This window comes from Brachypodium distachyon, chromosome 1 (genome assembly GCF_000005505.3).
Source record: "Brachypodium distachyon strain Bd21 chromosome 1, Brachypodium_distachyon_v3.0, whole genome shotgun sequence".
NCBI classification, from domain to species: domain Eukaryota; kingdom Viridiplantae; phylum Streptophyta; class Magnoliopsida; order Poales; family Poaceae; genus Brachypodium; species Brachypodium distachyon.
This window is the reverse complement of record NC_016131.3, coordinates 52,432,522-52,460,032: the sequence shown is the minus strand read 5'-3', so window position 1 is coordinate 52,460,032 and position 27,511 is coordinate 52,432,522. Positions and strand designations below refer to the sequence as shown.

The 27,511-nt window shown below is 41.6% G+C and overlaps 4 protein-coding genes and 1 non-coding gene across 6 annotated transcripts; 4 read left to right on the top strand and 1 right to left on the bottom strand.

Moving 5' to 3' along the window:
- Positions 1-2,858: 2,858 nt before the first annotated feature.
- Positions 2,859-5,866, top strand: LOC100825133 (ADP-ribosylation factor 1). 2 transcript variants are annotated; one of them, XM_003557321.4, is made up of 7 exons: positions 2,859-3,015; positions 3,338-3,510; positions 4,445-4,515; positions 4,606-4,725; positions 5,114-5,232; positions 5,361-5,442; positions 5,629-5,866. In XM_003557321.4, exons 2-7 carry the CDS (start codon positions 3,363-3,365, stop codon positions 5,632-5,634), a joined length of 546 nt encoding a protein of 181 aa, XP_003557369.1. In that variant the 5' UTR covers positions 2,859-3,015; positions 3,338-3,362; the 3' UTR covers positions 5,635-5,866. The 2 variants fall into 2 exon arrangements, with proteins under 2 accessions (XP_003557369.1, XP_024318181.1); XM_024462413.1 differs by lacking the exon at positions 5,629-5,866 and having other exon boundaries at positions 5,361-5,487.
- A 2,125-nt stretch (positions 5,867-7,991) lies between these two features.
- On the top strand, positions 7,992-12,112 carry LOC100825440 (ADP-ribosylation factor 1). The gene is made up of 7 exons (XM_003557322.4): positions 7,992-8,152; positions 8,512-8,684; positions 9,152-9,222; positions 9,365-9,484; positions 9,862-9,980; positions 11,566-11,647; positions 11,763-12,112. Exons 2-7 carry the CDS (start codon positions 8,537-8,539, stop codon positions 11,766-11,768), a joined length of 546 nt encoding a protein of 181 aa, XP_003557370.1. The 5' UTR covers positions 7,992-8,152; positions 8,512-8,536; the 3' UTR covers positions 11,769-12,112.
- MIR7722 (microRNA MIR7722) lies at positions 10,751-10,857 on the top strand. Its single transcript, NR_127004.1, has one exon. It is a non-coding gene; the product is annotated as a microRNA MIR7722 (primary transcript).
- Positions 12,113-14,229: 2,117 nt separating the features above from the next.
- Positions 14,230-19,396, top strand: LOC100826063. Its single transcript, XM_010229917.3, has 5 exons — positions 14,230-14,583; positions 15,716-15,909; positions 16,209-16,524; positions 17,405-17,503; positions 18,573-19,396. The coding sequence occupies exons 1-5, from the start codon at positions 14,488-14,490 to the stop codon at positions 18,624-18,626; spliced, it is 759 nt and encodes a 252-aa protein (XP_010228219.1). The 5' UTR covers positions 14,230-14,487; the 3' UTR covers positions 18,627-19,396.
- A 2,175-nt stretch (positions 19,397-21,571) lies between these two features.
- Positions 21,572-22,513, bottom strand: LOC100825747 (17.9 kDa class I heat shock protein). Its single transcript, XM_010229919.3, has one exon. The coding sequence runs from the start codon at positions 22,353-22,355 to the stop codon at positions 21,885-21,887; it is 471 nt and encodes a 156-aa protein (XP_010228221.1). The 5' UTR covers positions 22,356-22,513; the 3' UTR covers positions 21,572-21,884.
- Positions 22,514-27,511: the final 4,998 nt, after the last annotated feature.

Genomic DNA, 27,511 nt, shown 5'->3' with positions numbered 1-27,511 from the left:
TTAAGACTGGTAGATTGAAAATTTCACCAGTTGATGCCTTGATGGTATAGCTGTTTGCTAGTTTTCACACGTTTACTAAGTAATTGCCGATACTATCAATTACTGGCAACACTACTAGGGAAACCAAAATCCCCCTTCTCTCTTCCAGTAAACCTAACAGAAAACATCGATCTAAAAGGCTTCATTGTTTTGCATTCTTTGTAAGTAGTACTATATTTGCATGCAAGAAAGTGAAGAAATAACCCTGTTGGGATCATTGGCGTGACTTGATTTTCTATATTTAGGTCTTAATAGGATCCAGAACCCCAAACTGGCTGCATGCCTGCATGTCTGGTTACCAGTGGTAACTGAGAAGCCACCATTTCATTCGTGAACATCATTAATTGTTCCTTTGGCTGCTGCTCTTCCTATCCACCTTTTTGCTACAGTTTCTACATTTTAGTCAAGCTTGAGGTAGCTGCACCTTTTATAGCTTGCAAGTCTAGTTTGATCTTCACAAGAATCCCTCTATTCTTTTTGTTCGCAAAGCCTGGCCATTTTTTATTTAATTTTTCATGCTGAAGTGTGTCAATTGGAGCCTGGCTAATGTGTGTATGCTTCGATGCACTTAGCTGAGGGGTAGTTACTTGGTTTTATCTTTGTCTACTTTCATGGTATGATTTGAGGGGGGTTTCTTATTGGCTTAAACCATCATTAGTCTCGAATATTTTTCATTTAAACAAGATTTTAAGAATTAATGCAGCCTAGACTTTGTGCTGGTGAAATCGATCAGGATCCTTTTGGATGGTATAGTTATCTTTGCTGTGGATCCCTGCACACCCAAATTGGGCCAAATAATTCTCAAAGTGCGTTTGCGCTCTCCATCGTGCGGAAGTTTTGAATGCCAGTCCAGAACTATCTAAATTTAAATTCTCCCGCCATCCTGAAGTAAGTGACGTGGATTTGTATTAGAATATATGCAAATTCAAGTCACTTATTTTGTGACGGATGTGACGGAGGGAGTAGTTGAAATGCCATTGGTAACTAGAGGTCCCTCATTTGGATAGCAACCGGGTCAAACCAACCTCACCCTTCGATAACTAAATGCCCATTTACTATTGGGCACTATTGATCCATCTGCAAAATGTTCATAGATCTATATGGTAACCCTGGAATTATGCGGTGGGGGTACAATTCGTAGTTGATTTGTTAATGCCTTTTGTTTTGACTTCGGGACTTGCTGATGTAGCCTAACACGTTAGATGATGCTTAGTTTTTCAGCTTTTGTTTGAAGACACTAGGTCATTTGTACTTGACGTGAAATACCGATGCACAGAAGTTTCAGTTATTCAGTCAGATTTCATGAAATATTGAACCAAGTAGTCAAGGCTTCATGTGAAGGATTAAGCGTCATGTTTTCTGGGCTAACGTTTGCTACAGCTTATATAAACCACATCTACGCTTTGTTTCTGCACTGTGGCATAGTGCAAATGAAGATTGTGAACCGCGGCACACGCTGGGCGAGCACATTTTCCCAATATATATACAGGAGGCATGGGAACATTTTCTCACAGGATTCTCAGAACCGTTCATTGCACAAATATTTTGCCATGGCCCTCCGTTGCTCAGGGCAGTCAATGTTTCGAGAAATCGACATAGAGTTGATGCAAACCTTGCTTCGGAGTGAAGATTCGAAATATACTTGTCGCCTTTAACTTCGAATCTTGCACGTTGGAGGAGCTATGTCAGTCAGGGCCACGTTCCTTATCATCCTCTTAGACCCAAACACGTCGATAACATATTGCTTCACCACGAAGGAGACCCTTCCATGTGCTTCCAACGGCAACAACCTAAATTAAAATCGATTTGCTATTTCCCATTCATTAGAACGACTGTTATCTCTAATTCGACCAAAGGAGTCAAAATACATGGGAATTGTTTGAAAAAATATGTTTGATTGTACACAAGAAAACACATTAATTTTGAGATTAAATGATACTCCCTCTGTTCCATAATTCTTGTCGAAATATTACATGTATCTAAACGTTTTTTAGGAATAGATACAATCCATTTTTGGACAAATTTGAGATAAGAATTATGTAACGGAGGGAGTACTTAATTGGGGTAGGAGAGGAGAGACAGAGATAAGAGTTCCATTGAATCTTTCAAAGGAAAATACGGCAATGTTTAGATTTCTCAAAAATTTGGAGAAAAAATTCATATCCTATGATTTTTTTTGTGTTAATCCTATGATCCAAAAGGCAGGGGCATGTATAGGGATTATTCCTTAGGACGTGAATTCTCTATTTTTCCTCCAAATGACCCAAAGATGGACAGAGTGAGTTGCATAGAAGTATGCGTGCAGCTTAATTGAGGTATAGTCGTACACAATTTGTATAATTTGAAAAAAAATTGTGTAGGATAGGACAATAAGTATTATTTATCAGTCTTCCATTTCTAGGGACACATAACGCAAATCTTATGACAAATTATAATGCCATGGCAACAGAAACGAACAATAGAACAATTTCCTATATCACCACAGTTATTTTTCGTTTCATCAGATTTGTACTGAGCATAACGTAAGAATACCCATCAAAAAATAAATATCGATCTCTATATATAATTCCTGAAAAGTTTCAAGTAAAGACATTATGGTTCAAAAAGTTTAAATCTCCAATAACTTCGACAAAATCCGTGAAGCTTGAAGTAATTTAATTCAATTTAAATCCTGGAAAGTTTTTTTCTGCTGCCAGAGAGGTGAGAAGAGTTTTTTTTTTTACCACAAAGAGGTGAGAAGAGTTGGTGGCATTGGGTCTCTGACCGACCGCGTCCAGCTGTCCATCGACGCGTGCCTCTCGAATTTTGACCTCACCGTCGTCGATCGCATCGAACATAAATAAACTCCCGTCCCGAATCACGACGCACGTTCCCGTCTTCTTCGCCTTCTTCTTCTCCTCCCTCCCCTCTCTCTCTCCCCCTCCCCGCATTGGATCGCATCGAACAACCAAGCGCCAGCCAGCTTCTTCTCGTCAGGTACCCGATCTCCGGCTCAAACCCATCGTCTCCCCCGATCCAGCCTAAATTCTATCGATTCCATTTGTTTTCTACCTTGATTTCGTGAGAATATCGCCCGATCTGTTTCCTCCGCCGGTAGATCTCTGTCATCTTCCGCGCAGATCACAAACATTTTTCGTGTGCATGGGTTCATCCACAATTTTCCACCTAAGTTTGCGTCAGGCCTTACATGGGGATCGTCGTCGCGTTTATTGGATCCATAGGCGTCGCGTCCGTTTTGTGTTGTTAGGATTTGGATCTGATGGATTTGGGCCGGATCTGACGAACTTTTGTGCTTCAGGTGACCGGAGGAGAGGTAGGACGAGATGGGGCTTGCTTTCGGGAAGCTCTTCAGCCGGCTCTTCGCCAAGAAGGAGATGCGGATCCTCATGGTCGGTCTCGACGCCGCCGGAAAGACCACCATCCTCTACAAGCTCAAGCTCGGCGAGATCGTCACCACCATCCCAACCATCGGTCAGATATCCTATTTGTCCCGTCTACACCAGTTGCATGCTGTTTAAATCCCATTCGTTAATTCTATTGTGCAGAGTTATATTCCAGAAAATTATGCTATTAGTTTTTCTCGTTGGGAATAATTTTTTTTCCTTAGACGATGTGAATCTGAGGGATTATTTTATGGAAACCTGAACTGTAAGCAATCCCCACAAACTAAAAATGGTTGGTTTCATAAACATTCTACTTTGTACTAAATCCTCCGGCTGGAATTACTTGTCATTGATTTAATACAACTTTGTACTAAATCTGAGACAAGTAATTCCGGCCGGAGGGAGTAACAGATTTGTAAGTCCGTACGTCTCTTGGCACATTCAGCTCCCACCATATCTTATAAAACTAGTAGCTTGTCTGATGTGGGACCTGATCTTCACACGTGAACTATTGTTATGTGCATCAGAATTGTACCGCCTAGAGCAAGTTTGTTCATGCATATGCTTGAAAGCAGTTGGATTTGGTTTTCTGTATTTACATGAAAACTACAGTTTCTGTAATCAGTAGTAGTGACATGTTAGACCCATGGAAGTTCATTTAGACAATATCATGATGGAAGTTCATTTAGACATTATTATGATGTAGAGGTTAAATAAACAAAAGCTGGATGGAATGATGTGATGATATTTTTCTGCTTACAATGGGCCCTGAAGCTAACATTATGACCCCACCTGTCAGTTACACCTGACAGGCATTTTATCAAAGGGCAAACTAAGACGGGGAATTGGATCAAATCACCCTTATATAACTTCAATTAGCTTTTTGCATAGGTTGAGATCAACAAATTTTTGACATTTTTGTTGTTTAAATATGAATACCTAATATCTAATTGAATGGCCTTCACTATGTTTTTTTTCTGCTTGAGCTATGACATGATCATGATGTCTCTTGTGAAATACAGGGTTCAATGTTGAGACTGTTGAGTACAAGAACATTAGCTTCACTGTTTGGGATGTCGGGGGTCAGGACAAGGTATTAGCTGCTGCAATGTTTTTCACCCATATTTATCTACAAATGGTTCAATTTCATATTAGTTTTTTTTTGTTTTTCTTGTGAGAACAGATCAGACCACTCTGGAGGCATTATTTCCAAAACACCCAGGGTCTTATCTTCGTTGTGGACAGCAATGATAGGGACCGTGTTGTTGAAGCCAGAGATGAGCTCCACAGGATGCTGAATGAGGTACATTTGTTGTGGATAGCAACCTATTGTTGAGCATGATTAACATAGCAATCTTTTGGTTTGACCTGCATAATTGAAAGCTAGGAGGCAATTGTTTGCACGGGACGTCCATATTACACTACTTACTACTTATTTTGTCACATTTAACTCCTTTAATCTTCTCTTTTATTTCTTTTTTGATAAAATTTCTCTCTAGAGAACTGAGGAAAGGGCCTTATTCTGGATGTACCAATTCCGTGTGTACTGTCTAGTAGTTTGAAACAATATTTTCATTTTCTTTGCAATGAAAAGTGATAATTTACACTTTACTAGCTAAACGCCTAAACGTCTATAAGTAGCTTTGATTTTGCAATTGTATTGAATGAAATTCACTTGATATTAATGACAGGATGAGCTTCGTGATGCTGTGTTGCTTGTCTTTGCCAACAAGCAAGATCTTCCAAATGCTATGAATGCTGCTGAGATTACTGACAAGCTTGGACTACATTCCCTTCGTCAGCGACACTGGTAAATAAGGACTACCTGTTGGTTTTTACTCCTGAGCTTTGTAGCAAAAGTCGTATGCAGTATTGTTGTGATTCGTTTATTACTTTTATTCGGACCCTTATATCTTGATCTTCTCTCCACTCTGACAGGTATATCCAGAGCACCTGTGCTACAACTGGTGAGGGTCTGTATGAGGGCCTGGACTGGCTGTCCAGCAACATTGCTAGCAAGGTATGCATAATTCACCCTGTTCAATTTTAGAAATCTTTATGTTCAGATAAATTTGTAACTTACAAGCATTCTTCCGGTGTGACGTTTCTGGTAACTGTATTTGTCTATATTTCACCTCCATTACAATAAGTTTTTATTTCTCCCTCCAATTCTCTTTCTGACTCGTCATTTTTTGGGTGCTTGTAGTCTTGAGGCTTGGAGTTTCGACTGGAGCTGACTAGAAGCTGTGGATGTATCAATTCATACTTAGGACGAATTATTTGTTACCATCTGTTGCGTGCGCTCTGCAAGCTCAATATTTTTGTAATGATGTCCCAGTTAAACGTTTCCTAAAGAATGTTCTTTTGTACCTGTTAATTTTGCAGAAGGATTTAAATATTACATTTCTTAGACGAGTTACCACGAACCTGTTCCATGCCTGCTAGCTCAAGGCCCTAAAGATTGTCTATGTTGATACGACGGTATAGCCATTGATTGTGTTTTATATGCCGGGGTGATTGGGTAGCAAAGGCTGCGTTGAACTTAGATTATTTTTAAGTGGTGGCGTATCATGTGAAAACTGTCTTTGAAAACACATCGGAACCACTGTAAAAAGGTGAAAACAAATTGTATATGTTGGTAGAGTTTATGTGTAAAATGGAAAACACAAATGCAACATGAATAGTGATTCTTCACTATTTGACACTTTGTGTATTTCTCCTTTTAACCCTTGCAAATGCAGCGTATATACTTTAAGTTTTACAAATTTATATTCCCTCCGTCTCATAGTAAGTGACTCAAATTTGTCTAATATGTACGTGTCTATATAGTACAATACGTCTAGAACATGTAATATTTCGGCATTTAATATGAGACAGAGCATAGTAGTGCATATGGTATTTTTCTTTTTAGGAATATTTTCTACTTGTAAACATGTTTTTATGGAGTCTGGAGGGTAAGAATGTTTTTTCCCTAATATATTTACCCTTTTAATATATTGACAGTAGAGAGAACACAATGAACACTTCTTCTTCTTTTGGAAATAACCCTACTCAAAAAGAAAAGAAAAATCACAGTTCACATGTCAACAGTAGCGTGCATCCTAAATGTTTTCAATTTCAACCAATCTGTGGTTGGTAGTAAAGGTCACATTGTCAATACTTTGGCTAACATCATCAACTTTGCTAATATTTGTAATGCACGAACTCAATGTTCACAAATTCCCTCAGAACAAATTTCTCTTGAAGTTGTAATAGATTAGTTCTGGAGGATGTCCCTCCTGATGTAAGGCCTTTGGCACTTGGCGATTTGATGCCTGATTAATGAAAGTTGTTTTCCCTTTCCAAAAAAAGTATTTTATCTTGAAGTTCCATCTCTTAATGGATAAGGTGTTCTGCTAACATATAGACATTTTTTAAGAAATAAAAGTGAGAAATACCCACTATCTTGTGAATTTTTTCGGATCTAGTGTATGTGTCACCGTTAATAATGAGCTACAAAATGACTCGTTTCATTTCATAATTGATTACACTTCGTTTTTAAAGAGTGGTATTTTATGTCCAGTATTTCTGATTGAAGTAAGAATGTCGGAACAAATACGATAATGTTGAATGAAAAGTTTTTAGAAACTTTTAGCCTAACAAGAGGAGGATATGGCCAAACGGACGTTGAATCCCGTACATTACTACTCTTGCTGCCAACTCACTATCCCTAGTTACGTTCTTGCTAACCCTAACGCTCTACATTTGTAATCTTAAAGTTGGAACCCTAAACACACAAATCAAAAGATAGAACCGGATGGGAAGGCTTATTACTAGACGTCCAATAGAGGACCCCAGGAAACAACCATAACTAGGAGGAGATCGGTGACGCCAATACCAACCAAATTATATTATTACATGATAAATGAGACATTAATTGGTGAGGGGAGTGACAATGAGCAAGGAAAGGAGAGACGAGGAGACGACAAGGAAAATGAGGATCAATGACGGGGTGCCATCCTATAGGATCACATGTGTTGGCGCCAACCTCGATATTGCACAAGAAAAGAGGAAAAAAATTCAAGACAAAATTATTATCCAGAGAACCTTTTCATCCATTTGGTAGAAATGAAATGAAACCCAATTTTTGATATGATTTGATTTGGTTGAATTTGAATTTTGGGATAAAAAATCATGTTTGTCTACCACATGAATTTATAAAGTGAGAGACAATTTCAGAGAAATGATTGCTTTTAGTGAAAAAAAATTCTTAGTTATAATGTGATTACATGAAATTTGTGATTGAATTCACGTGGCCAATTCCGTACTAAACAAACTTTTTGAAATTGTCCAAATGATAGATGCCAAGTGAGCTGTTAGTATATTGTCCATTTTGTTGTATTCGTGTAGGTCACTTAGGACACTAGCTGAGCGCACTTCGTGAAAGGTGCAAGCCTGCTGCATCAAAGTGGCAATACGTTGTTCTGTAATTTTTTTGATAGGCCGAAAAGCTACTCCTAATTAAGAAAGCCGAGGGCCATTTAAATCAAAACATATTCTCGGTTACAATAAATAAATAAATTCAAATCAAAACATGATCTCGGTTGGCACATAAACTCCCGGCCCGAATCACGACGCACTTGCCATTTTATTCTTCCTCCTTCTTCTCCTCTCTCCTCTCTCCTCTCTCTCCCTCCTCGCATCGCATCGCATCGAACCACACGAGCGAAGTTCCAGCCTCTTCTGATCAGGTAAGCGCCACCTCCGAATCCCAAACCAGATCGCCGGCCCTGCTCAAATCCATCCTCTCTCTCCCCGATCCATCATTCTCTCCAATTTCTTCTGCCGAATCCCTTTGATTTTTACGCGGATTTCGCGAGAATTTTGCCCGATCTGTTTCCTCCGCCAGCAGATCTCTGACAGCTCCGTCGCAGATCACAACAATTTCCTTTTCAAAAGTTCACCCACAAGTTCGTGTCAGGCCACGCAGGGATTGTCGTCGCTTTTGTTGGATCCGTAGGCGCCGCGTCTGTTTTTGCGTTGTTAGGCTTCTGGATCTGATGGGCGTCCAATCTTTTTTGAGCCGGATCTGACGAACTGTGTGCTGCAGGTGACCGTAGGAGAGGTAGGGCGCGATGGGGCTTGCATTCGGGAAGCTCTTCAGCCGGCTCTTCGCCAAGAAGGAGATGCGGATCCTCATGGTCGGTCTCGACGCCGCCGGAAAGACCACCATTCTCTACAAGCTCAAGCTTGGCGAGATCGTAACTACCATCCCAACCATTGGTAACAAATGATCCCTCCCTCGTCTCTGTGGAAATATGTTGTTCTTGCATCTGATCAGTTTTAATTCATTGATTGAATTGTGTGTATCGTTGTTGGTTTGGTATTTAATAAACTTTAAAGAAATACGATTCTGATTATCAGGCTAACCTACAAACTGTGAGAATCAGGTGCTAGCCATATGGTTTGTTGCCCTTGCATGGCTTCGGACCATACGGCCCTTAATGAAATATTTCTTCACATTGTTCATTATTGAGTGCTTGTCACAATTTTGATTCCTTTCTAATGTGCCAGCACTAGAATGCTTAGTGTTAGTGCGTTGTTGCATTCCTTTATGTGGTGAATTCTTATGATGGTGAATCAGAGCGAGATTTGTTGTGTAGTTTGCATGCATCCCTGATGACTTGAGTCCTATATGTTCTTTTCTTGTTTTGGCAACTTGGAGGATATTGATTTTCTTCAATGTGCAGGGTTCAATGTTGAAACTGTGGAGTACAAGAATATTAGTTTCACCGTCTGGGATGTCGGGGGTCAGGACAAGGTATAAAGACCGAATGCTTCTGAAATACGTTGTTGTTTTGCATTTCTCCACTATTGTCCATTGCAAGGGATGTATTTGTGTATATTTTTGAACCTGTGTCCTTTAACATTACTTTTTCGTTTGCCCCATTTGGTCTAAACAGATCAGACCACTCTGGAGGCATTACTTTCAGAACACACAGGGGCTTATCTTTGTTGTGGACAGCAATGACAGGGATCGTGTTGTTGAAGCTAGAGATGAACTCCATAGGATGCTTAATGAGGTAAGATCCTCTAATGGATGACTTTTCTGGTTCCATATATGCAATATCACAATTTCGTTGTGAACAAACTCTTGAAGTTGACACCTTAATGATGCTATGATTCTGCATAAAATTAAGCAACTGTGTTGATATCCATGGAATACTACATTTTGACAAATCATCTAACATAGTGTTGATGCAATAAGGTGCAAAAGGCATATTTTTAAAATTTCCTAGAAATTTAAAAGCCGATTCCTCCATACAAGAGGCATGCCTTCCAGTTTTCATCGAATTCTCCTATCATTTATCCTTACTAGTTTAGGATGTTAAAGGGGTGATATGTTACCTTTGAGTTAATTTTGCAAGGTTATTCATGGAATTCACCTAATTTGTGGCAGGATGAGTTGCGTGATGCTGTGTTGCTTGTGTTTGCTAACAAGCAAGATCTTCCAAATGCAATGAATGCTGCTGAGATTACTGACAAGCTTGGGTTACATTCCCTACGCCAGCGACACTGGTATGAAGTTTCTGACTTTGCAGTATATATGCTAGTTCTTATTTTTTCATATAAGAGGCAAGTAAATTCAATTAAAATGTATAGGAAAAGAAGGCCTAAATTCCAACCAATGAGTTGGGATGCCAGCGTCCCTATGGGGTGTCAGTGTTACAAGCACCCAAGAACACTGGCACTGCTGCTGGCCTAACATTGTTTTTATTGTCATTATGAAGCATGCTTAACTAAAACTTCAACAAAAGGTTATTATAACTAATAATTTTTTACTGTAAGCAATAGATGGTACCATGAAGTGGGATATCAATACCGCTGCTCATGTAGCATGATTGCTTATTTCGTCAGCAATGAGGACCTAATTTGCAAATGGATCATGCCTGCTTACAGATCAGTGGCAGAACTGGAGCAAAGCCATATGATGAGCACTTTTTTTTTTTGCTTACTGCTGCTTAGATGGACACACTCCACAAGCAACCAGGCAACTAGCTACCGCTCAGCCACGTTCCTGATTGTCCAGTTTTTTACCACTCAACAGTCAACTCCTGTATTTATCGCTGGTTAGAGTGGTTACTAAGGGTGTGTTCAGAAGTCTGCTAGCTTCCCGAAACTCCACCTGGAGCAGTGCCGAACGCTTCAACTCCACGAAGCCAGATCTGGGAAGCTAGCCCAATTCTCTGTCAAAACTTGGAGATTCCTGGAATTGCAAAACTTGGAGAAGAGCAAAATTACAGCCATTTTGCCACCGCCAAGTGAAAAACGGTTGGATATGATGCCTAGTCTATTTTCCTCTCCTCCCGGTACCCTTCTTCCGGTTTCCATCCCGGTTGCCACCGACGCCGATAGACGCCGGAAGAAGGGTATCGGGATGAGAGGAAAATAGACTGGGCTAGGAAAGACGGATCCAAGCGGCTTCCTCTGTTATCCGGTGGTCCGGCCTCCTCCTCCCCCTGCTGTTCTCTGGCGCAGGCGGCAGCTTCGCTGCCTCCCCCCCCCCCCCCCCCCCCCCCTACCTCAACCACGTACGGCCGCCTCTTCCCCAAAGCACGTCCGACCGGATATCTGTGGCGTCTGGTGCCACTGAAGCATCCGCGTCGACACGCTTCTGCAGGAAAATCTCAAAGCAAGTTTTGGCCAAGGAGTGGACAGGATAGCTCATGTGTGTACATGTGCATATAGATTGGATTTTAACCTTCTTATCCTATAAAAAATGGCCAGTTCTTTTCTGACCTTCCTCGATAAAGTTGTCATAGTTTAAGAATCAACTGCAACTGAATTTGTGCATTCTTAGCCTTTCATTTTTGCTCCTGTGATAAATTCTTCAGTATGGAAGCAGTTCTAAGGTTATGTTTCGTCATTAATTCATAGTTTTGTACGACAATATGTTACTGTGGTACTTTTTGAGCTGTACATTGTAATTATACTTGCTTTAGGAAGACCGAACAAGTCAGAAGACTTTGTTGGCAGCATACGAAATAGAGAACTAGTTTGTGGAGGGAGTAGAGCATGTATCAATTGCTGCTATAGCGTTGGTACAGCTGGACTTGGTTAGCTTTCCTTTCGGTCCTAAACATCTGCTCGTTTTGTGTGATAGGTACATCCAGAGCACTTGTGCCACATCTGGCGAGGGTTTGTACGAGGGTCTGGACTGGCTGTCCAGCAACATTGCCAGCAAGGTGCGTATTTCCATTCTTCATCCTGTTCTCGACAAATCTTTAGTTCTGAAAGAGTAATCTTATTACATTTATTAAATCCACTCATATCGAATATTTACAACATACCTTGCTGCAGTCTTGAGGCTTGGAACTATCAAGGTTGTCGAATCAACTAGGAGCTCTGGATGTATCAGTTCCCTAGGTGCATCAGACGCTGCTACTTATTCCACAAGCTCGAACATTGTTCTGAGCTTGTTATATATAACTAAGGGGTCCATATAACTAAGGATTTTAATATTCCCTGTAGTTTCAAATGTTATTGCACATTTTTCACTTTTGCTTTAGGGTCTTTCCAGTGGAATGTACTTTTGGCCATTCTTGAAGTCTGATGAACTCAGGATGTTTTATCGCAAACTTCTTAAAGTCTGAAAGTTACCCATTAATGTAATGGTCGTTGCTTTTGTCAAATTATTCAGATGTTTGAGATATGATGCGTGCGGGTTTTCAGATTCAGGTTTCTTTCCCCTTGTGGGGTCTAGGTCCAGAGTTTTCCATATCTGTTTGGTCCTCAAATTCCTTTTCAGCATAAGAGGAACCGTGAGGTGAGGTGAGGTCATCCTAATCATGGTTAAAAGTTGAGAGCACATGCAATAGTGACTGTCTGGCACTGGCAGAAACCGGTTACGTTGTTCAGGGCTTTTGGCAAAGTATATCGCTTGGCAGATTTTGTAGTGGCTTGTGCAAGATGCCCCTTATCACACTAAAAGCTTGTTTCATTGGAGCAATTTGGTTGCCGAACATCTTCCATCTTGTTGCGTGCCGTGGCCTAATATGTTTCTACTCCTTTCATAAAGACTGGCACGGTTTCAAAACCGTGTCAATTTTTATGGAACGGAGGGAGCACAAAACTGCCTTCACCTTTTGCACGGAAGATAAACTTACGCGTTGTTTCTGTGGGTCAACTCAAGCAGCCACTTCGTACTTCGTACCCTAGCTGCTAGCAGCCGGGAGTTCCTCCACGAGCCATTGTTATCGTCTACCATCGTGACGACGGGACCCGCGTTGAAAGGAGGATCCTCCGTTGGCATCGAAGTAGGATGAAGTCTAAACGGATACATTTGGATATGGTCTAAATTGTATTACTTCCTCCAGTCGGAATTACTCGTCAAAATATTACATTTCTCTAGACACTTTTTACATATAAATACATCTGTATTTGGACAAATTTGAGAAAAATAATACCGGTTAGAGGAAGTATTATTTTTAAATTTTTTAATGGATTCGGGGTTAGAGCGGATAGTGCTTAGATACAGTAGCGTATCGGACATCGCTTATAGTAAAAAACAACATGGATATTCATCGGTTCCACTTGTATCTAGACAACAACAAAAATTCTAAGTTAGAATATCACTCACAATACCCTTATTTATTCTCTTATTAGCAAGCCAGATTAAGACCATTGTCAAGACTTACATTGACATGCAGCATTTGAGCTTCATGCTTTACTTAAACATGTTGGATTAGGTTGTAAAAAAATGCATGTTGGATAATTTTTCAATATGGTAACATTCGAAACCTTCTGGTCGGTCAGTTTTCTAGATAATATCCAATCTGATTTCACCCCTGATTGGAACAATGGGGCAGTTACCTCGCACTTCGAGGATAGCTGGCCAAACATGGCTCATATTGTTTCAAATAAAGTTGTATAGGACAAATTTCTGAGGAATTGTATCCTTCAAAATTCCTTTGAATTAAATATGCATTAATTTCATTTCACTTGACACTACCTATTGAATTGAGCAACTGTCAAATTTACTAACCTAATATCATCACTCATGATTTACTAACGATAGATGTTAGATTTCTACGATGGAGAGTAAGCACATATTCTCCAAAATAGATAAAAACTTGTTACAATGGATTAACTCTTAGTGTCAACCATGTTGGCATTTTTGTAAAATATCTAGTAGTTAATTTACAAAGCATGTGACGAAGACATACTCTCTCCGTTTCAAACTATCAGATGTTCTAGCTTTGTAAGAAATTAAAAAGAATTGCCCAACGTTTTAGAAAAGTATACTAATATCTATTATCAAATATATATAAAAAGATATCCGTCATGAAAAATTTAGTAATAATTTAGACTTGTATATGTTGGTATTTTTTTCTATAAATTTGGTCAATTTTTTGTACTCCCTCCTTCCAATATTAAGTGACTTTTTATTACATGTATCTACACGCTTTTTAGGTATAAATATATCCGTATTTGGATAAATATGAGTCATTTAATATGGAACGGAGAAAGTATTATTTTGACGAAACAGACCTAACATCTTATGAAATTTATGATTTAGAACTGGGAGTAAGATATGTCATCTATCAGTCTTATTTCTTTTTTTTAACTTAAGAGATACTCTAACTTTAAAAGAATGCAGCATTTTTGAGTTCAAAAAAAAGAAAAGAATGCAGCATTTTTCTTCATATTCTTTAGCAATTAGTGACAGCAGCCGGGCTTCTCGTAGTCTCTTACGGTCTTACCGTATACACGTGTTTAGCGTAATCAACTGAAAAGTGTCTCCAAACAAATCAGACAAAAGCCTTGGCTCGCCGGGTAACGCCCATGTTGTGCCCCCGTTCTCCGGTCACTCACGAATAATAAATCGAGCAGCCAAGAAACCATCGGCCGAAGGCCACCCCAATCGCACGCCCGTGAAATCTACGAGAGAATCCTTCCGATTCCCTGACCTCCCCGTCGATCGCGCTCCTAGGAGGCCGAAGAACTGCGCGGCGAGGAATCGGCTCCCCGCTCGCCTCCGGAGAGGCCCCCCAGATTTGCATGTCCGGAGCTCGCCTGAGTCGGAATGCCCTGGTGCCCCGGATTCGGGCCGCGGGTGCGCTCCTTCCTGCGTGACTACGACGCGCTCCAGTCCCTCGCCCTCGCCCTCATCTACCTCCAGGTGCGCGGCGCGCCTCCTTGTCTCTGTTCGATCGGATCGGCTGCCGCCGGCTCCCAAGATCGGTTGCTCTATTGTTTTTGTTTTTTTATTGCTGTTGTCCGTGATGGGAAGCTTGGGTGCGGAGAATAGGATTATAGGAGGGAGGAGAATTAAAGCGCGCTGTAAACTTGTCGTACTAATTGCGCCCCAGTTCTCGGGTGCCCCGGTTTACCCTAATTTTTCCTGTTCGTGATGCTCGGGCCGTCAGAATATTCTCGGACGTAGGAGTTCTTGTTTAAATGCGGTGCGTGACGCAACCTTAGAAAAAGCAGTGAGGCGTTTCTGTTCAGTCTGGTCAGGTGGCGTAGTCAAGTTTGAGCATTGCAACGATTCACTGCTTTAGCATCTACTCTGCGCCTTGGCTCTTGGTACTGAATTTGGCCAACATATTTGTGTACTTTTTTGTTCCAATTGACCAGGTCAGTTTATTCGGAAGCTGGTTTGGATGGGATTCCCATGTCCCATTATTTCTTATTTTTGTGCGTGATAGGAACCTTGGAAACAGGAAAGATATGACTTAGAATGCTAAGAAGATGCTATGTGCCTAACCTATTCCCAGAATAAATTCTCATTTTTAGAATTCTTGCATTCTGGAAGATATGAATCAAATTAAAGTTTCCATTTGATCATTGATGGTGTTAATTCTGGTCTAGTATGACCAAGACCAGCTTTGAGATCTTATTTCCTATCCGTGACTAACTACTCGGTAATTACTCGGTTCTTAGAATTGCAAAATGAAAAACTCTGAATCTAGAAAAGTCTTGTATTCTGGATGTTTACTATTCTGGAAACATTTGTTTTGATCAAGTGTGACATTGCGAGTCTTGTAGCCTGTAGGCAACTATGCTTGTTGTTTTGAGTCTCTCATCAAGTTTGTAAGTAAGTGATTGCCGATCTCTTTTGCATGTTATGATACTTATATCATGGTTTAACAGATGGCATGCTTAGCTTCAGTGATGCTTACGATACCTGCTTTATGTTTACTCCAGTTGGTAATTATGTAATTTGAATGCTTTTTAATGTTGAATGAGTTGCACTCAGCAGAATTTGCTTTAAACTACTGTTAATTTATAATATATCTTCAATATTTTAGATTGGGTGTGCGCTGATTGGATCGCTTGGGGCTCTGTTCAATGGTGTTCTTGTGATAAACCTTGTGATAGGGCTATTTGCTGTTGTTGCTATTGAGAGTAGTAGCCAGAGACTTGGCCGGACATATGCTGTCCTTCTCTTCTTCGCTATCGTCCTTGATGTTGCATGGTTTATACTCTTCTCACATGCTATATGGTATGTCTTCTGCAACCAGTATCTTTCAATTTAATAACCTGTTTTCCTTTTCTTATAATGTGAGTGCACACCTTGTTGCTCATGGAAAAAGGAATTATAATGGTATCCTGCGTAAAAATAATAATAATGAAAAAACAGTACTCAGAAAAATGTAGGGCTGATGTCAACTGGTATATCCAAATGCTACATGGTGTTGGTTATGTTGCATTTCTCTGTGTGGAACACTTCACAGCAAAAGAGCAATGTAGTCATTGTTTTTGTGCGAACCATCTGAAGCTAATTAGTGTCTATTTGCACAGGAATACTACCCCTGATGAGAATTATGGTGAACTTTTTGTATTTTCACTCAGACTAGCATTGTGGATGCAAATTATAGGGTTTTCAGTGAGGTTTTTGTCTTCATTCGTATGGATCCAGATGTATAGATTAGGGGTCTCATCAAGCACGCCAACATATTATGAAGCAAATGATGCAAGAAACAGTTTCTTGAGCCCCAGATCTAATTCAGTTAGACGGAGTTCCATGGCTGATGATATATTGGGTGGTTCAATTTATGATCCATCTTACTATTCTTCTCTCTTCGAGGATGTTCGAAACAGTGCATGTAATCATCAGGTATTCCCTTCTAACTCATGCTACCATTTCTGTATCTGTGTACTTCCCTGTATCTGTATGAACAAGTACGAGAAACAAAATTGGCTGTTTTCATATAAACTGCTCTTTTCTTTCCATAGCACTTCACATAATGGTCTTAATATAAGATCATTATTGTTTCACCTACACTTTTGGCCTGCTTATACTGTTTCTTGCTTGACAGCTATTACAATATTCTTCTCTACGTAGTATTCCTGCTATATCTATGAATTTAAGTTAACTGCAGAAAATATAAGTTAATATATTCTTAGATTCTCAAGAATGAGATATAAGGAGACTAAACATGGATCATATCTTTAGTCAGATTGATTTCCCATGGAATAGTAGCCATCAAAATGTATATGTTGGCATTTCTTCTTTCATTTCCTTTAGTTCTCCGACATTGTTATCTAGCATCTGTAATGATTTATTCTTTATCTAGATGATATGTGACAGTAGGATCAGCAGATTTGCATTTCCATTGCTCAGTATTTTTGTAGTCCCTCCGATCCATATTAATTGTCGAAATATTACATGTATCTAGATGCTTTTTAGGCATAGATACATCCATATTTGGGCAAATTTGAGACAATTAATATGGATCGGACGGAGTAATACATCTCCTTAGTTTGATGTTTTGAGAACTTCTTTCGGTCATAGCTGTCAATATATTGAATATTTTTATCATGCGGGCTATGTTGTATACTTGTTGCATCAAAGGAGGAGAATGTTCCTTGGACATTTTCCTTCAAAAATCAGAGAATGCTATTTCTAATATATGCACAGATTATTAGCTCATTATCAATGCTGCAAGTATATGTCAACATATTAATTCAGGATTAGCTTATCTACCTATCTGCAGGGTGATAAACAAAGTGGTAGTAACGATAGTGGGTCAACATCTGCTGGCCAATCTCCTCGACTTAAAACTTTTGGTACTAGATCTTTTCTGTCTAATGATGTAAGTCACGTCCCATCATTTGATTTTGAATTAAAAACATTATGTGAATTGCTAGATTTCTTCTATACATCATAATTTGCATCATGTTCTCACATTCAGTGAGCTGGGTCTTGATTCTATGAGCGCATGAACAAATATCTTTACCGCATGGGAAGTATTGGGCGAAAACCTCGATTCAGTGCAAACTTGAAAACTTCCAATCCTATCCATTAGATCTTTAAATAAACGGATGAGATAAAAGGTGGAACCTCTAATCACTTAAATGCATTTTATGAAAAAAAACACTAGTAAATCCCACGTGTTTTTTTTCTTCTTCATAAAATGACTTTTAAGTGATTAGAGGTCTCACCTTTCTTCTAATCCGTTTATTTGAGATCTAATGGCTGAGATTGGAAGTTTTCAAGTTTGTGCTGAATAGACTGTCCCCAAGTCTAGTTTTGATGATCAAGTAATACCCACCAGTTTTTCAGAGAATGCACCTTTGTTGTAGTGCCTACTATACTAATAACATAGGTACAAAAATCTGTAAACCTTACCTGTCGTTTACCTGCCTACGAGTCATTTTCTGTTTGTTTGTGAATTCTCTCATCTTATCATGACACACCATCGATCATATAAGCATCCTGATGATATCTGATACAGGTGGCCCACTGGGTCAGCCTCGGTCCTTGTCGCTTCATGTTTTCTCTCTCCAGTAACTTCACTCAATGCATTTCGCCCGATGGGTTGAATATACTGCGTGCTTGTATGGTCATTGTCGTGTTATAATTTGATGAGAGTTTAAGAAGAAATCAACCAGTGAATGAATGAGATAAACATGCTTCTTCAAAACACAAAATGGAAAATTGCTCAGAGTTGGGTGGGGGGCTAATTGGACATTGAAATGACAAGGCAGTGACTTTGGTGGGGGTCATATATAGGCACTTTTGGGCTTCATGTGGCTTATTCGCGTCATGTTTAACTGTTAACATCTCTATGAATTATTTTTTGAGGATATTTGGAGAGCCATTGTAGATACATTGATTCTGACTTCCATTTTGGGCATCAATGTGACATTTTCTTTTTAAAGGTGGAAGCTGGATTAAGAAAACCGTTGAACTCATGCACCGTGGAGACAAGTTGAAGATGGAACTTCCTTTTGCCAAGATGAGTACTCTTTGAAGCTCCCAAAACTGTCGCTCCTGTTAAATGGCAGAGAGGTTTGTACAGTGCAAAAGTTCATGTCTCGGACCAGTGGTTTCCCATTAAAACGAGATCAGGAAGATGCTATAAGACGACGGCTGCATGTGTTGTTGTGCATTCTTGAACTTCCACGAGAGTTTTGGTGCCAATCAGGAGCCATCATATTTGCTTCGAAAGTGAGCTCGAGTTGGATGCCTGATCCCACTGACCTTTCACGACGTGTGGTATCTTGTGCTGCTCCGTATGGTCCATTTTTCTGACATATGTATTGCATGCTTCTCTTAGCTGTCGAGGAAATGAGGCTGCCTAGTTCTCTTAGTCTATGTTTCTTCTTCCCTAGCGTTTTGGTGGTTTGTTCATATCACTATTTTGACAATGCACGTCTTCAGATTCAAAAGGAAAGAAATGTAAATTTCACTCTGGTCTCCAGCAAATTGAATTTGAATTGGCGATGGCCTGCAGCTGTTCTGGAACAGTGGAACGTCCATTTGCAGTGGTACTGCAGTGCATCGATGTGCTGCGAACGGTGGAGGCAAAGGGGTGGCAATGATGAGAACAGGGTGGAACCGTGGAAGCTGAGTGTGCCCTCTGGATTACCTCCCTATGTATATTCTCCCTCCTGTCATCTCGCTCAAAAAATTTCTTTGGAAAAAAAATTCATGAATGTTACAATGCCATATGGTTACACTGGGAAATTTTGGTGCTGAAATATGACGAGATGTGCTCTGCACAGAAAGAACGAACTGTGCTTGGTTTAATAGAATAATGTTCATTGCTTAAGTTATACAGCATGATTATTTGTAAGAACACATATGGTCATATTTTAACACCACGTCATTATAATTTAGTAGGGAAAAAACTGGAGGGAGAGATGTCAAAGTGGCAACAAAACTTGCTTTAACCGAGCAAATACATATTTGGCCCTATATCCATCATGGGAAAATATCAGGTGAAAACTCCTTTCTGATGCAAATCTGAAAACTCTCGTCCAGAGCCCATGGATTCCGAACGGATGTTTCAGATGTGATGCGGAGGCAGCGGCACTACTTCGTGCCCGCGTACCCATCTGCTGCCTCCAACTGAGAACAGGCCGCCGCCGTAGTTGTGGCCGTCGGCAACAGCCGGGCCGTCTGCCCTATGTGACGCTTGATTGCCTAAAGATCTGCCTTTTTCGATTCCTCGCTCCCTTCGTCCGATTTGGTGTGGATTTGATGAACCGGCCGGTGACTCCTAGTAGAAATTTATTCCCCATCTCTTGACCACGCGCTAGAAATCTCATTGTCCATATATTTTGATTCATGTCGAAAGTGTGCTTGGCTGGAATCAATTTTGGGTGTGGGTACTTGTGAGCTTTCCTTGATTTATTTATTATACACAGATGAGAGTTTGTAGATTTACTTCTTGGTTCTGCTCACTTTCCTTGGCATGGAGAAGCAATCACAAGTTAGCAGAGCATAATTTGATTTCTGCCATTGGCTGTTCTTGGCTGCAGTGATTAGGGCCTAGCAGTGATGAATTGGTAAAGTTAATTCACAGCTTAGAAATCTCCATCTGTAGGTCCCTTAGGACATAATCCATTTTTCAGGGCTTAGAAACCTTTTCTTGGTTCACCAGCGGGAGGTTCAGGCATCCGGTGAAAACAGCAGCAGCGCAGCAGTTTCGCCGCTCGACAGCAGCAGCGGCCCGCTGGGCGCATCGCCATAAGGTTGGACGGAGGTAGGGGAAGAGGGCACGATGGAGTTTTTTCAAAAATAAATAAATCAAGTACCGTAGCTGCCTCCGCATCACATCTGGAACGTCCATTCGGAATCCAACGGCTCTAAGTTGCCTCCGCATCACATCTGAAACATCCATTCGGAATCCAACGGCTCTGAGTGAGAGTTTTCAGATTTGCACCAGATGAGAGTTTTTTATTTTATTTCCCCATCCATCATATAGGACAGTGGGGACTGAGGAGTGGTTAACTCACCTTTGGGAGAGCGGGCCCGAGGTTCGAGAGGTGTGGATTGTATCCATCATACTTGTTCCGTTCTTAAATTCTTATCATGATATAACAAGATTACAAGGCTACACGAGGATGTCATTGGGGCTGAAGAGTGAAGGCATGAGCTTGTTGTCGCGAACAAACCTCAGCCAACGAGAAGTGATGCAGAACATGCTGGAGACGAGAGTGAAGGTACGAGTTTGTTGTCGCAAACAAACCTTAGTCAACAAACAGAAATGATACAGAATTCAGTGAAGTTACAGAGCAAGAGAGGGCTTCCCTGCCATCTGCTCTTGAGCTCTTCAATCTAGATCCAATGGCCAATATGACATAAACGCAAAAAAAAAAAAGTTCAGACTTGGCTGGTTTCAGATTCCAAACAAGTAAAACAATCCGCAACTCGACAGACTCAAGCATATCTGGATAACTGGACAGATTATGAAAGGCAAAAACTGGAAAGATTATGAGGGGGAAATTTTAGGAATCCACACTTCTGAATTTGATACCAATTTTAGGGATCCCTTTATCAGACTTTGCCATTGCACAACACTCACAATCATATAAGGATCTTTTTTTTTTAACGAAACGGAGGCAAAAAGTTTTGCTTCATCGTATTGATTAAGACAAACCGGCAATAAACAAGAATACCCTTTTAATTTTACTTGCGATTGCGACGAGGACCGTGTGCATAGAAGATCTTCCGGAACACCCTCGATTTTCTTTCATTTCAAATCTCCCAAGAAACAAGCAAATCTCCCAAGAAACAACGAGAAACAAGCATCATCAAAGAAATCTCCCAAGAAACAAGCATCACCAAAGAAATCTCCCAAGAAACAAGCATCACCAAAGAATGTTGATAACGGAACACCACCAATAAATGAGACCCAACCAATCTCTCATCATTTGCCAAACATGTTGGTATCTTATTCTGCTAAATTTCAAGATAACACCCATTATAAGAGGACCAATTTTGAACGCAAAACACTCAACACAAAAACGCAATAGAACATGATCGACACCAACATCATCATTGTTCCTTAGTCACTCACTGAGAGCAGCCTCGATTCACAAGAGAACCACTGATGACTCGACGGCATCACAATCAGACACTGGACACCCCAACCAGACTCAAATTTATTCCATCGCGACGACTCTCCTCTCCTCAGGCAAAACTTCTTCACCGCGCAGGGACCGCAGGCAGGCAGGCAGGGCGTCTTAGCCGGAGATCTGGATGGACTTGACGTCGGGCTTCTTGGCCTCGACCTTGGGCACGGTGACGGTGAGAACGCCGTTCTCCATGGACGCCCTGACCTGCTCCGCCCTGGCGTTGTCCGGGAGCCTGAACCTGCGCAGGAACTTGCCGCTGCTGCGCTCCACCCGGTGCCAGGCGTCCGTCTTCTCCTCCTGCTCCTTGCTTCGCTCGCCGCTGATCTGGAGCACGTTGCCGTCCTCCACCTCCACCTTCACCTCCTCCTTCTTCAGCCCCGGCACGTCCGCCGTGAACACGTGCGCCTCCGGGGTCTCCTTCCAGTCGACGCGGGCGCCCGCGAAGGCCGCCGTCTCGGAGGAGCGGGGGAAGGACGGGACGATGCTGCTGCCGCCGGCGCCGAAGGGGAAGCCGTCGAACGGGTCCCAGAGGTCGAGGGAGAAGGGGTCGAACACGTTGCTGCGGCGGATCAGCGACATTGTCGGTCGGGTCGGTGGCGATCGACGAACTTGGCTGGTGTTTTGGATGCGGAGATTAGCTTTTTGATCGTTGCTCTTTCTTCGGACTTGCTTTGGGTCTCTGCCGATGAGCGAGGGGGGAATTTATGGAGGGTGGGAAATTGCGAATGGTGGCAGTGGAGGAGGAAGCAGACTTTTCAGGAGAATTCTACCGTGTTCCCGAATGAACGAGAGTGCGCTAGCCGCTAGACTTGAGAGTCTGGGTTGGGCCCGAATTGGCATGCCGCAGCAGTTTCCTTTTTTTTTCTATCGAAAGAACCAGCAACTTCTAGAGTAGGCTCGACACAATTTACAGCTCAATTTCTTCTACGCCTGGATCGAAAACGGTATATCAGCATACAACAGGGAACTCAAACAATTTGATAAAAAGCATACAACAGGGGATTCAAACATTGATTAAAAAAAAGCAGTGAAAAAACAATCTGATAAAAAGCAGCGAAAAAACAATTTGACAAAAAGAGCTTACACCGAAGAGTTGCTCGGTTTCCTCATTTTCACCCAAATCAAAGTCTCAAAGACTATTATTCTCCACGTGCCAGCAAAATATCAGCTTCATTTCCTAATATTCGTAAATCCGAAAAGGTTGACTCGACGGTCTTTATTATGAAAAAAACCCCTCCATTTTTTTTCTCTTTGCTCCGTCGTCCCCTTCTTTATAATGCGTATCTCCTTAGCTCCTCCTCACCTTCCTCCGTTCCTTCCTTCCTCTCGCGTTCGCCGCTCTCCCTCTCGCCTCCGCCAAACTTGCATCCGCCAAGCTCCCCTCCGCCTTCCCCTTGCTTCTGCTGCGTGCTTCACCTTCACTTTGCCTCCAACGCGTTCCCCTCTGGTCTCCGCTGTGCTCCGACCAATAAAAAGGTGTCTCCTTTTGGTCCAAGAAGGGGATCTCGCTGGATCCAGTGGCTGCGAGGCCGGATCCGGTGGTTTCAAACCCGGATCTAGTGGTGTAACATCCCAAAATTTCAAACTTTTACATGTGCATTGCATTCATAAGCATCATGCCACAATTGCATATTTGAATTCAAATTTTGAATCACAAAAGGCTTTAAGAGATCTTGTTTACATCCCTGTAACCTTTGGATTTTCAAACCAATAGGGTTGATGTATAAAAAGGGTTTAGTGCATATATAAGCTATCCCATAATTTTTGGTTAATTATTTGGAGTTGAAAAAGTATTTTTATTTAAATAGTTATATGGCCCTAAAGCATTTATAGGGCAAATGTATTTTTACATATTTTATTTTGAAGAGAAACTATTTCCAAAAGTTGTATCTTGGTAGAACATGATTTTACAAATTTTTTGGAATTTATTTGGACCAATTTGGAGTTCAAACTCAAAAGATATCAAAGAAATGAGAAAAGCAGAAAAAGAAAAGGCTAAAAGAAAAAAAAAATAGAAAACCGGACCGGCCCGGCCAAAATGGGCCGAACTGGCCCAGTCCGACCGCACGCGTGCCGGCCCCGCCAGCCCGGCCGCCCCACGCGCGCGCCCGCACCCGCTGACAGGTGGGGCCCACCTGTCAGGGGGTTCTTCCCCGGAAGGAAACCCTCGCGCCGGTCACGCGCGCGATTTCTGGCCGCCGTCCCCGCGCGCCCGCCGCCGCAATCCGCTCCTCCGGCCTTCCTTTTTCACGCCCGAGCTCGTCTATATAACCCCCGCGACCCCCTCTTCTTTCCCCCCCGGTTTTCCCTGGCTCGCACGCCGCCAGGCCGCCGGAATCCGTCGCCGGAGCCGTGCCGCGCCGCCGCCCGTCTTCGTCCTAGGCGCCGACTGCGCCGTCCCCGAGCGCCGCCGACCACACCCCCGTCTCCGCCGTGCCGCGCCGCGCCTCCCCGTGTCTTCCCCGTCGCGCCCACGTCGCTGGAGCGCCCCCGCGCCGCCGTCTCCTCCGACTCCGGCAGCCCGCGCCGCCCGGTAAACCCTAGAACTCCCCTCGTCCGTCCGATCTAGATCAATGGCTAGGATTAGATCATTTATAAACCGAACCGGTACCGTCCAATAATAATGCGCCACGTGGCACCCGGTTTTTATAAAATAAAAATGTAATTTTAATCCCCCGGAATTAATAAAAGGCACTTTTGCAGATAGGCCCCTGTAACTTCAAATGATCATAACTTTAAATCTGTTTGGCCAAATTTAGTGATCCACACCTTTTTGGAATCCTTAGGAAGTGTAGAATCTTTTGGCACTGTTCAAATTCAAATTTGAATTTTTGAATCACATTCAAATCACAGATTAGGGTTTTATACCATTTAAATCATAACTAATTATTTAGAAGTCCTTTTTGAATGAAACCAGTGCCCAAAATTCTGTTTTATTGTCCTATATCCAATGGGGCAGAGAAATAAATATTTTAAATTAAAGTGTTTTGCAGATGCAAATAAAACCTCATTTTAGGATTTAAACCCTAGCTTTTGCTTTTGTTTAAAAACCCTAATCGCATGTGCTTAATTATCAATGCTTTGGTGTGTTTAAAATAAACCAAAACTCATGTCACATGATTTGTATTGCATCATGGCATACATATTCTTTGTTGTATTGTGTGTTTATGTATGTGTATGTTTGCTTGATTGTATAGTTTTTTCGGAGAGCGAACAGTGTGATTGCGAAGAGTGTTTGAATACCAACTACTATCAAGGCAAGTTCACTTTGATCATTCATCTATTACTTTATTAAGCACTAGATTTTATTACTTGCATTGTTAGGATTATTATTGTATCTATGCTAGCTATGATCAGTCCTACTAGTATAAGATACATTTGTCATGACCCTCACCACCAATTGCCATCGTAGTAGTAAAATGCTATGCTATGATAATATACGAGGGTGGTATTATTACAATGTGATACTATTGAATTACCATATGATTTTCCTAGTGTATGGCAAAACAAGTAATTCAATGAACCGTCCTGGGTGGGCTGCTTTGAGTTTTCGGATGTCGTGACGTTAGGTCCATTTCTATGGGGCCCGCTGAGTTGTCTCTCCGTGTGATTCGGGAGCGTCCATGGTCGCCTCCCCGTGCGATTCGGGGAGCGCCTGCGTCACAATGTGGGATGCCACCCGGGGTAACTAGAGACTGGACTAGTTTCCTGTTTAGTAGCTTCCAGTACAACCACATGGTATTATGGGCTCTGCCAGGATGGATGTAAGAAATATGAACCCGGATCCGAGGTGACATCGGTATGTAGCAGTGTAGGTGGGGGCGCGTCCCTCAGGTGGTCTGGGGGATTATGTTCTGAAAATTCCTGTAGTCGATGCCGTTGCTACTCTGCCCTGAGGACAGCAAGGGATTAACACGTCGATTTCTTGTGGGTAAAGTGTACCACCTCTCGAGAGTGTCAAACTAAGTACTTAGCCGTGTCCCCGGTTACGGACAATTATGTGCAACTGGATATTGGAGCTGTAAGGAAAGTCTCACTCATTCCAATTTCCTAATAAAATGAATGGTTTGAACTGGGTAGGAGCATTGATGTTTCTACTCAATGTGCCTCGGTTAATAGGAGCATGGGTGTTTCTACCCCGTGTTCAATAGAATTCAAAACTATTTGTCTAAAAATGATAAGATTTGAATAATGATGCTTTTATGCAAAATAGCCAAACCCCACTTAGCCAAACTATGCATGTACTGGGTAGGTCCTTTATAACTCTAGTGAGCTTGCCAATACATTCAAATGTATTGACCACGTAGTGGCTGCAATTAACAATGCAGGTGGATCCGACGATGAGTGAGGTTGGTCGTTTTGTCATGGGTCATGTGCTTACATTCCAACATGCTCTCTCCTCTGAGAGTAGATGAGGCCCTTTTACTATACCTTTTCGCTGCAGCTTCATGATACATTGTTATCATGGTTTTGAACATTATTTGCTTATGCTGGCCTAAGAGGTCATGCAAGTTTGTAAGTATAATTTAAGTTCTGGATGATACGATGTAATAAAGTACTTTTGACCTTTGTATCTTAGTATTACATCTTGAACTGTGTGTGCTAGTGAGTCGATCCAGGGACTAGCACAAGTAAGCACAGAGATCGAACCCTTGGTGAAGGGGGATCGCTTCAAGTGGCTTCATGCACGGTGCCGCTGCCGCCGTAGTCCGAGGAGGAGAAGCAGTCGCGACGAGGAGGAGGAGCAGCTGCTCATGGCAGCGACGACGACGTGGAGCAGCCGCTCAAGGTGGTAACGACGACGAGTAGCAGCGGCGGCTAAGGTGAGGTTTTTATTCTTTCCCAGTTCAGTGTTTTTACTGCATGTACTCTGTGTATTCTGAATCAACGACGAGGAGTAATCTCAATTTTTAATCAAAACCCAAGGCTCCATAGAAGAACACATGGAGTATATAAAGGAGGAAGGAGAGATATGTTCGTCCAACTTGAGGAGGAGGCTGAAATTCAGCTGTATCTCTAACTTTCCTAACAAACTACAACTCTTTCGGAAACATAAAAACAGATGCATCAGCTTGTTTTGCCCGTCACGGTCAGCACACGTTGAATCTACTAGTGGGTCCAGATCCTTTGGAAAGGTCTCGAAATTATCTTCCCAAAAAGTACTTGCTTGCTTCATTTGGACCCCGGATGCGGCATGAATGATTAAAACAAATTCGGATCTCCTGACAGCTCGACCCGAATTGGATTAATTTCAATTCGTGATATTTTTCTTTAGCAAGCTACAAATCATGTGCCGTTTGATTTGTTGGAAAGTGTACTTGATACTCTTCTCTCTCGGATGTATAGATGCTTGATTCTTGTTGCACTCCCCGCTAGCCTCCATTGTATCTCATCTTGACTTTCGACTTGAAAAGCTCGACAAGATACCTACATAATAAAATAACACAAGATAGTAGTAGATCCGCCTCTTCATAAATATGACATTGAAACAAATTACTAGTTGAATTCACCTGATTATAAATGTTGTCGAATACTCTACAATTGAGGGTACCGAGGGTCGTATCCATGGTTAGCATGTCCATATCAGTTGATGGGCATATTGATAATGTCCAGATCTGTATCCCTTTCAATGCCAATTTTCCACCAGAAGCTCTAACCAAAACGGCATGCAAAGAAGAGGTGCTCCATGGTCTCATTAGCACTATAAGCACACATGCATTACTTTCAACATAGAT

Coding starts and splice junctions, on each gene's coding strand:
- LOC100825747 (XM_010229919.3), bottom strand. CDS start 22,355: ATGTCGCTGATCCGCCGCAGCAACGTGTTCGACCCCTTCTCCCTCGAC.
- LOC100825440 (XM_003557322.4), top strand. CDS start 8,537: ATGGGGCTTGCATTCGGGAAGCTCTTCAGCCGGCTCTTCGCCAAGAAG. Junction 8,685..9,151: donor AACTACCATCCCAACCATTG/GTAACAAATGAT, acceptor TTCAATGTGCAG/GGTTCAATGTTGAAACTGTG. Junction 9,485..9,861: donor TCCATAGGATGCTTAATGAG/GTAAGATCCTCT, acceptor AATTTGTGGCAG/GATGAGTTGCGTGATGCTGT.
- LOC100825133 (XM_024462413.1), top strand. CDS start 3,363: ATGGGGCTTGCTTTCGGGAAGCTCTTCAGCCGGCTCTTCGCCAAGAAG. Junction 4,516..4,605: donor ATGTCGGGGGTCAGGACAAG/GTATTAGCTGCT, acceptor TTGTGAGAACAG/ATCAGACCACTCTGGAGGCA. Junction 4,726..5,113: donor TCCACAGGATGCTGAATGAG/GTACATTTGTTG, acceptor TATTAATGACAG/GATGAGCTTCGTGATGCTGT.
- LOC100826063 (XM_010229917.3), top strand. CDS start 14,488: ATGCCCTGGTGCCCCGGATTCGGGCCGCGGGTGCGCTCCTTCCTGCGT. Junction 15,910..16,208: donor CTCTTCTCACATGCTATATG/GTATGTCTTCTG, acceptor CTATTTGCACAG/GAATACTACCCCTGATGAGA. Junction 16,525..17,404: donor ACAGTGCATGTAATCATCAG/GTATTCCCTTCT, acceptor ACCTATCTGCAG/GGTGATAAACAAAGTGGTAG.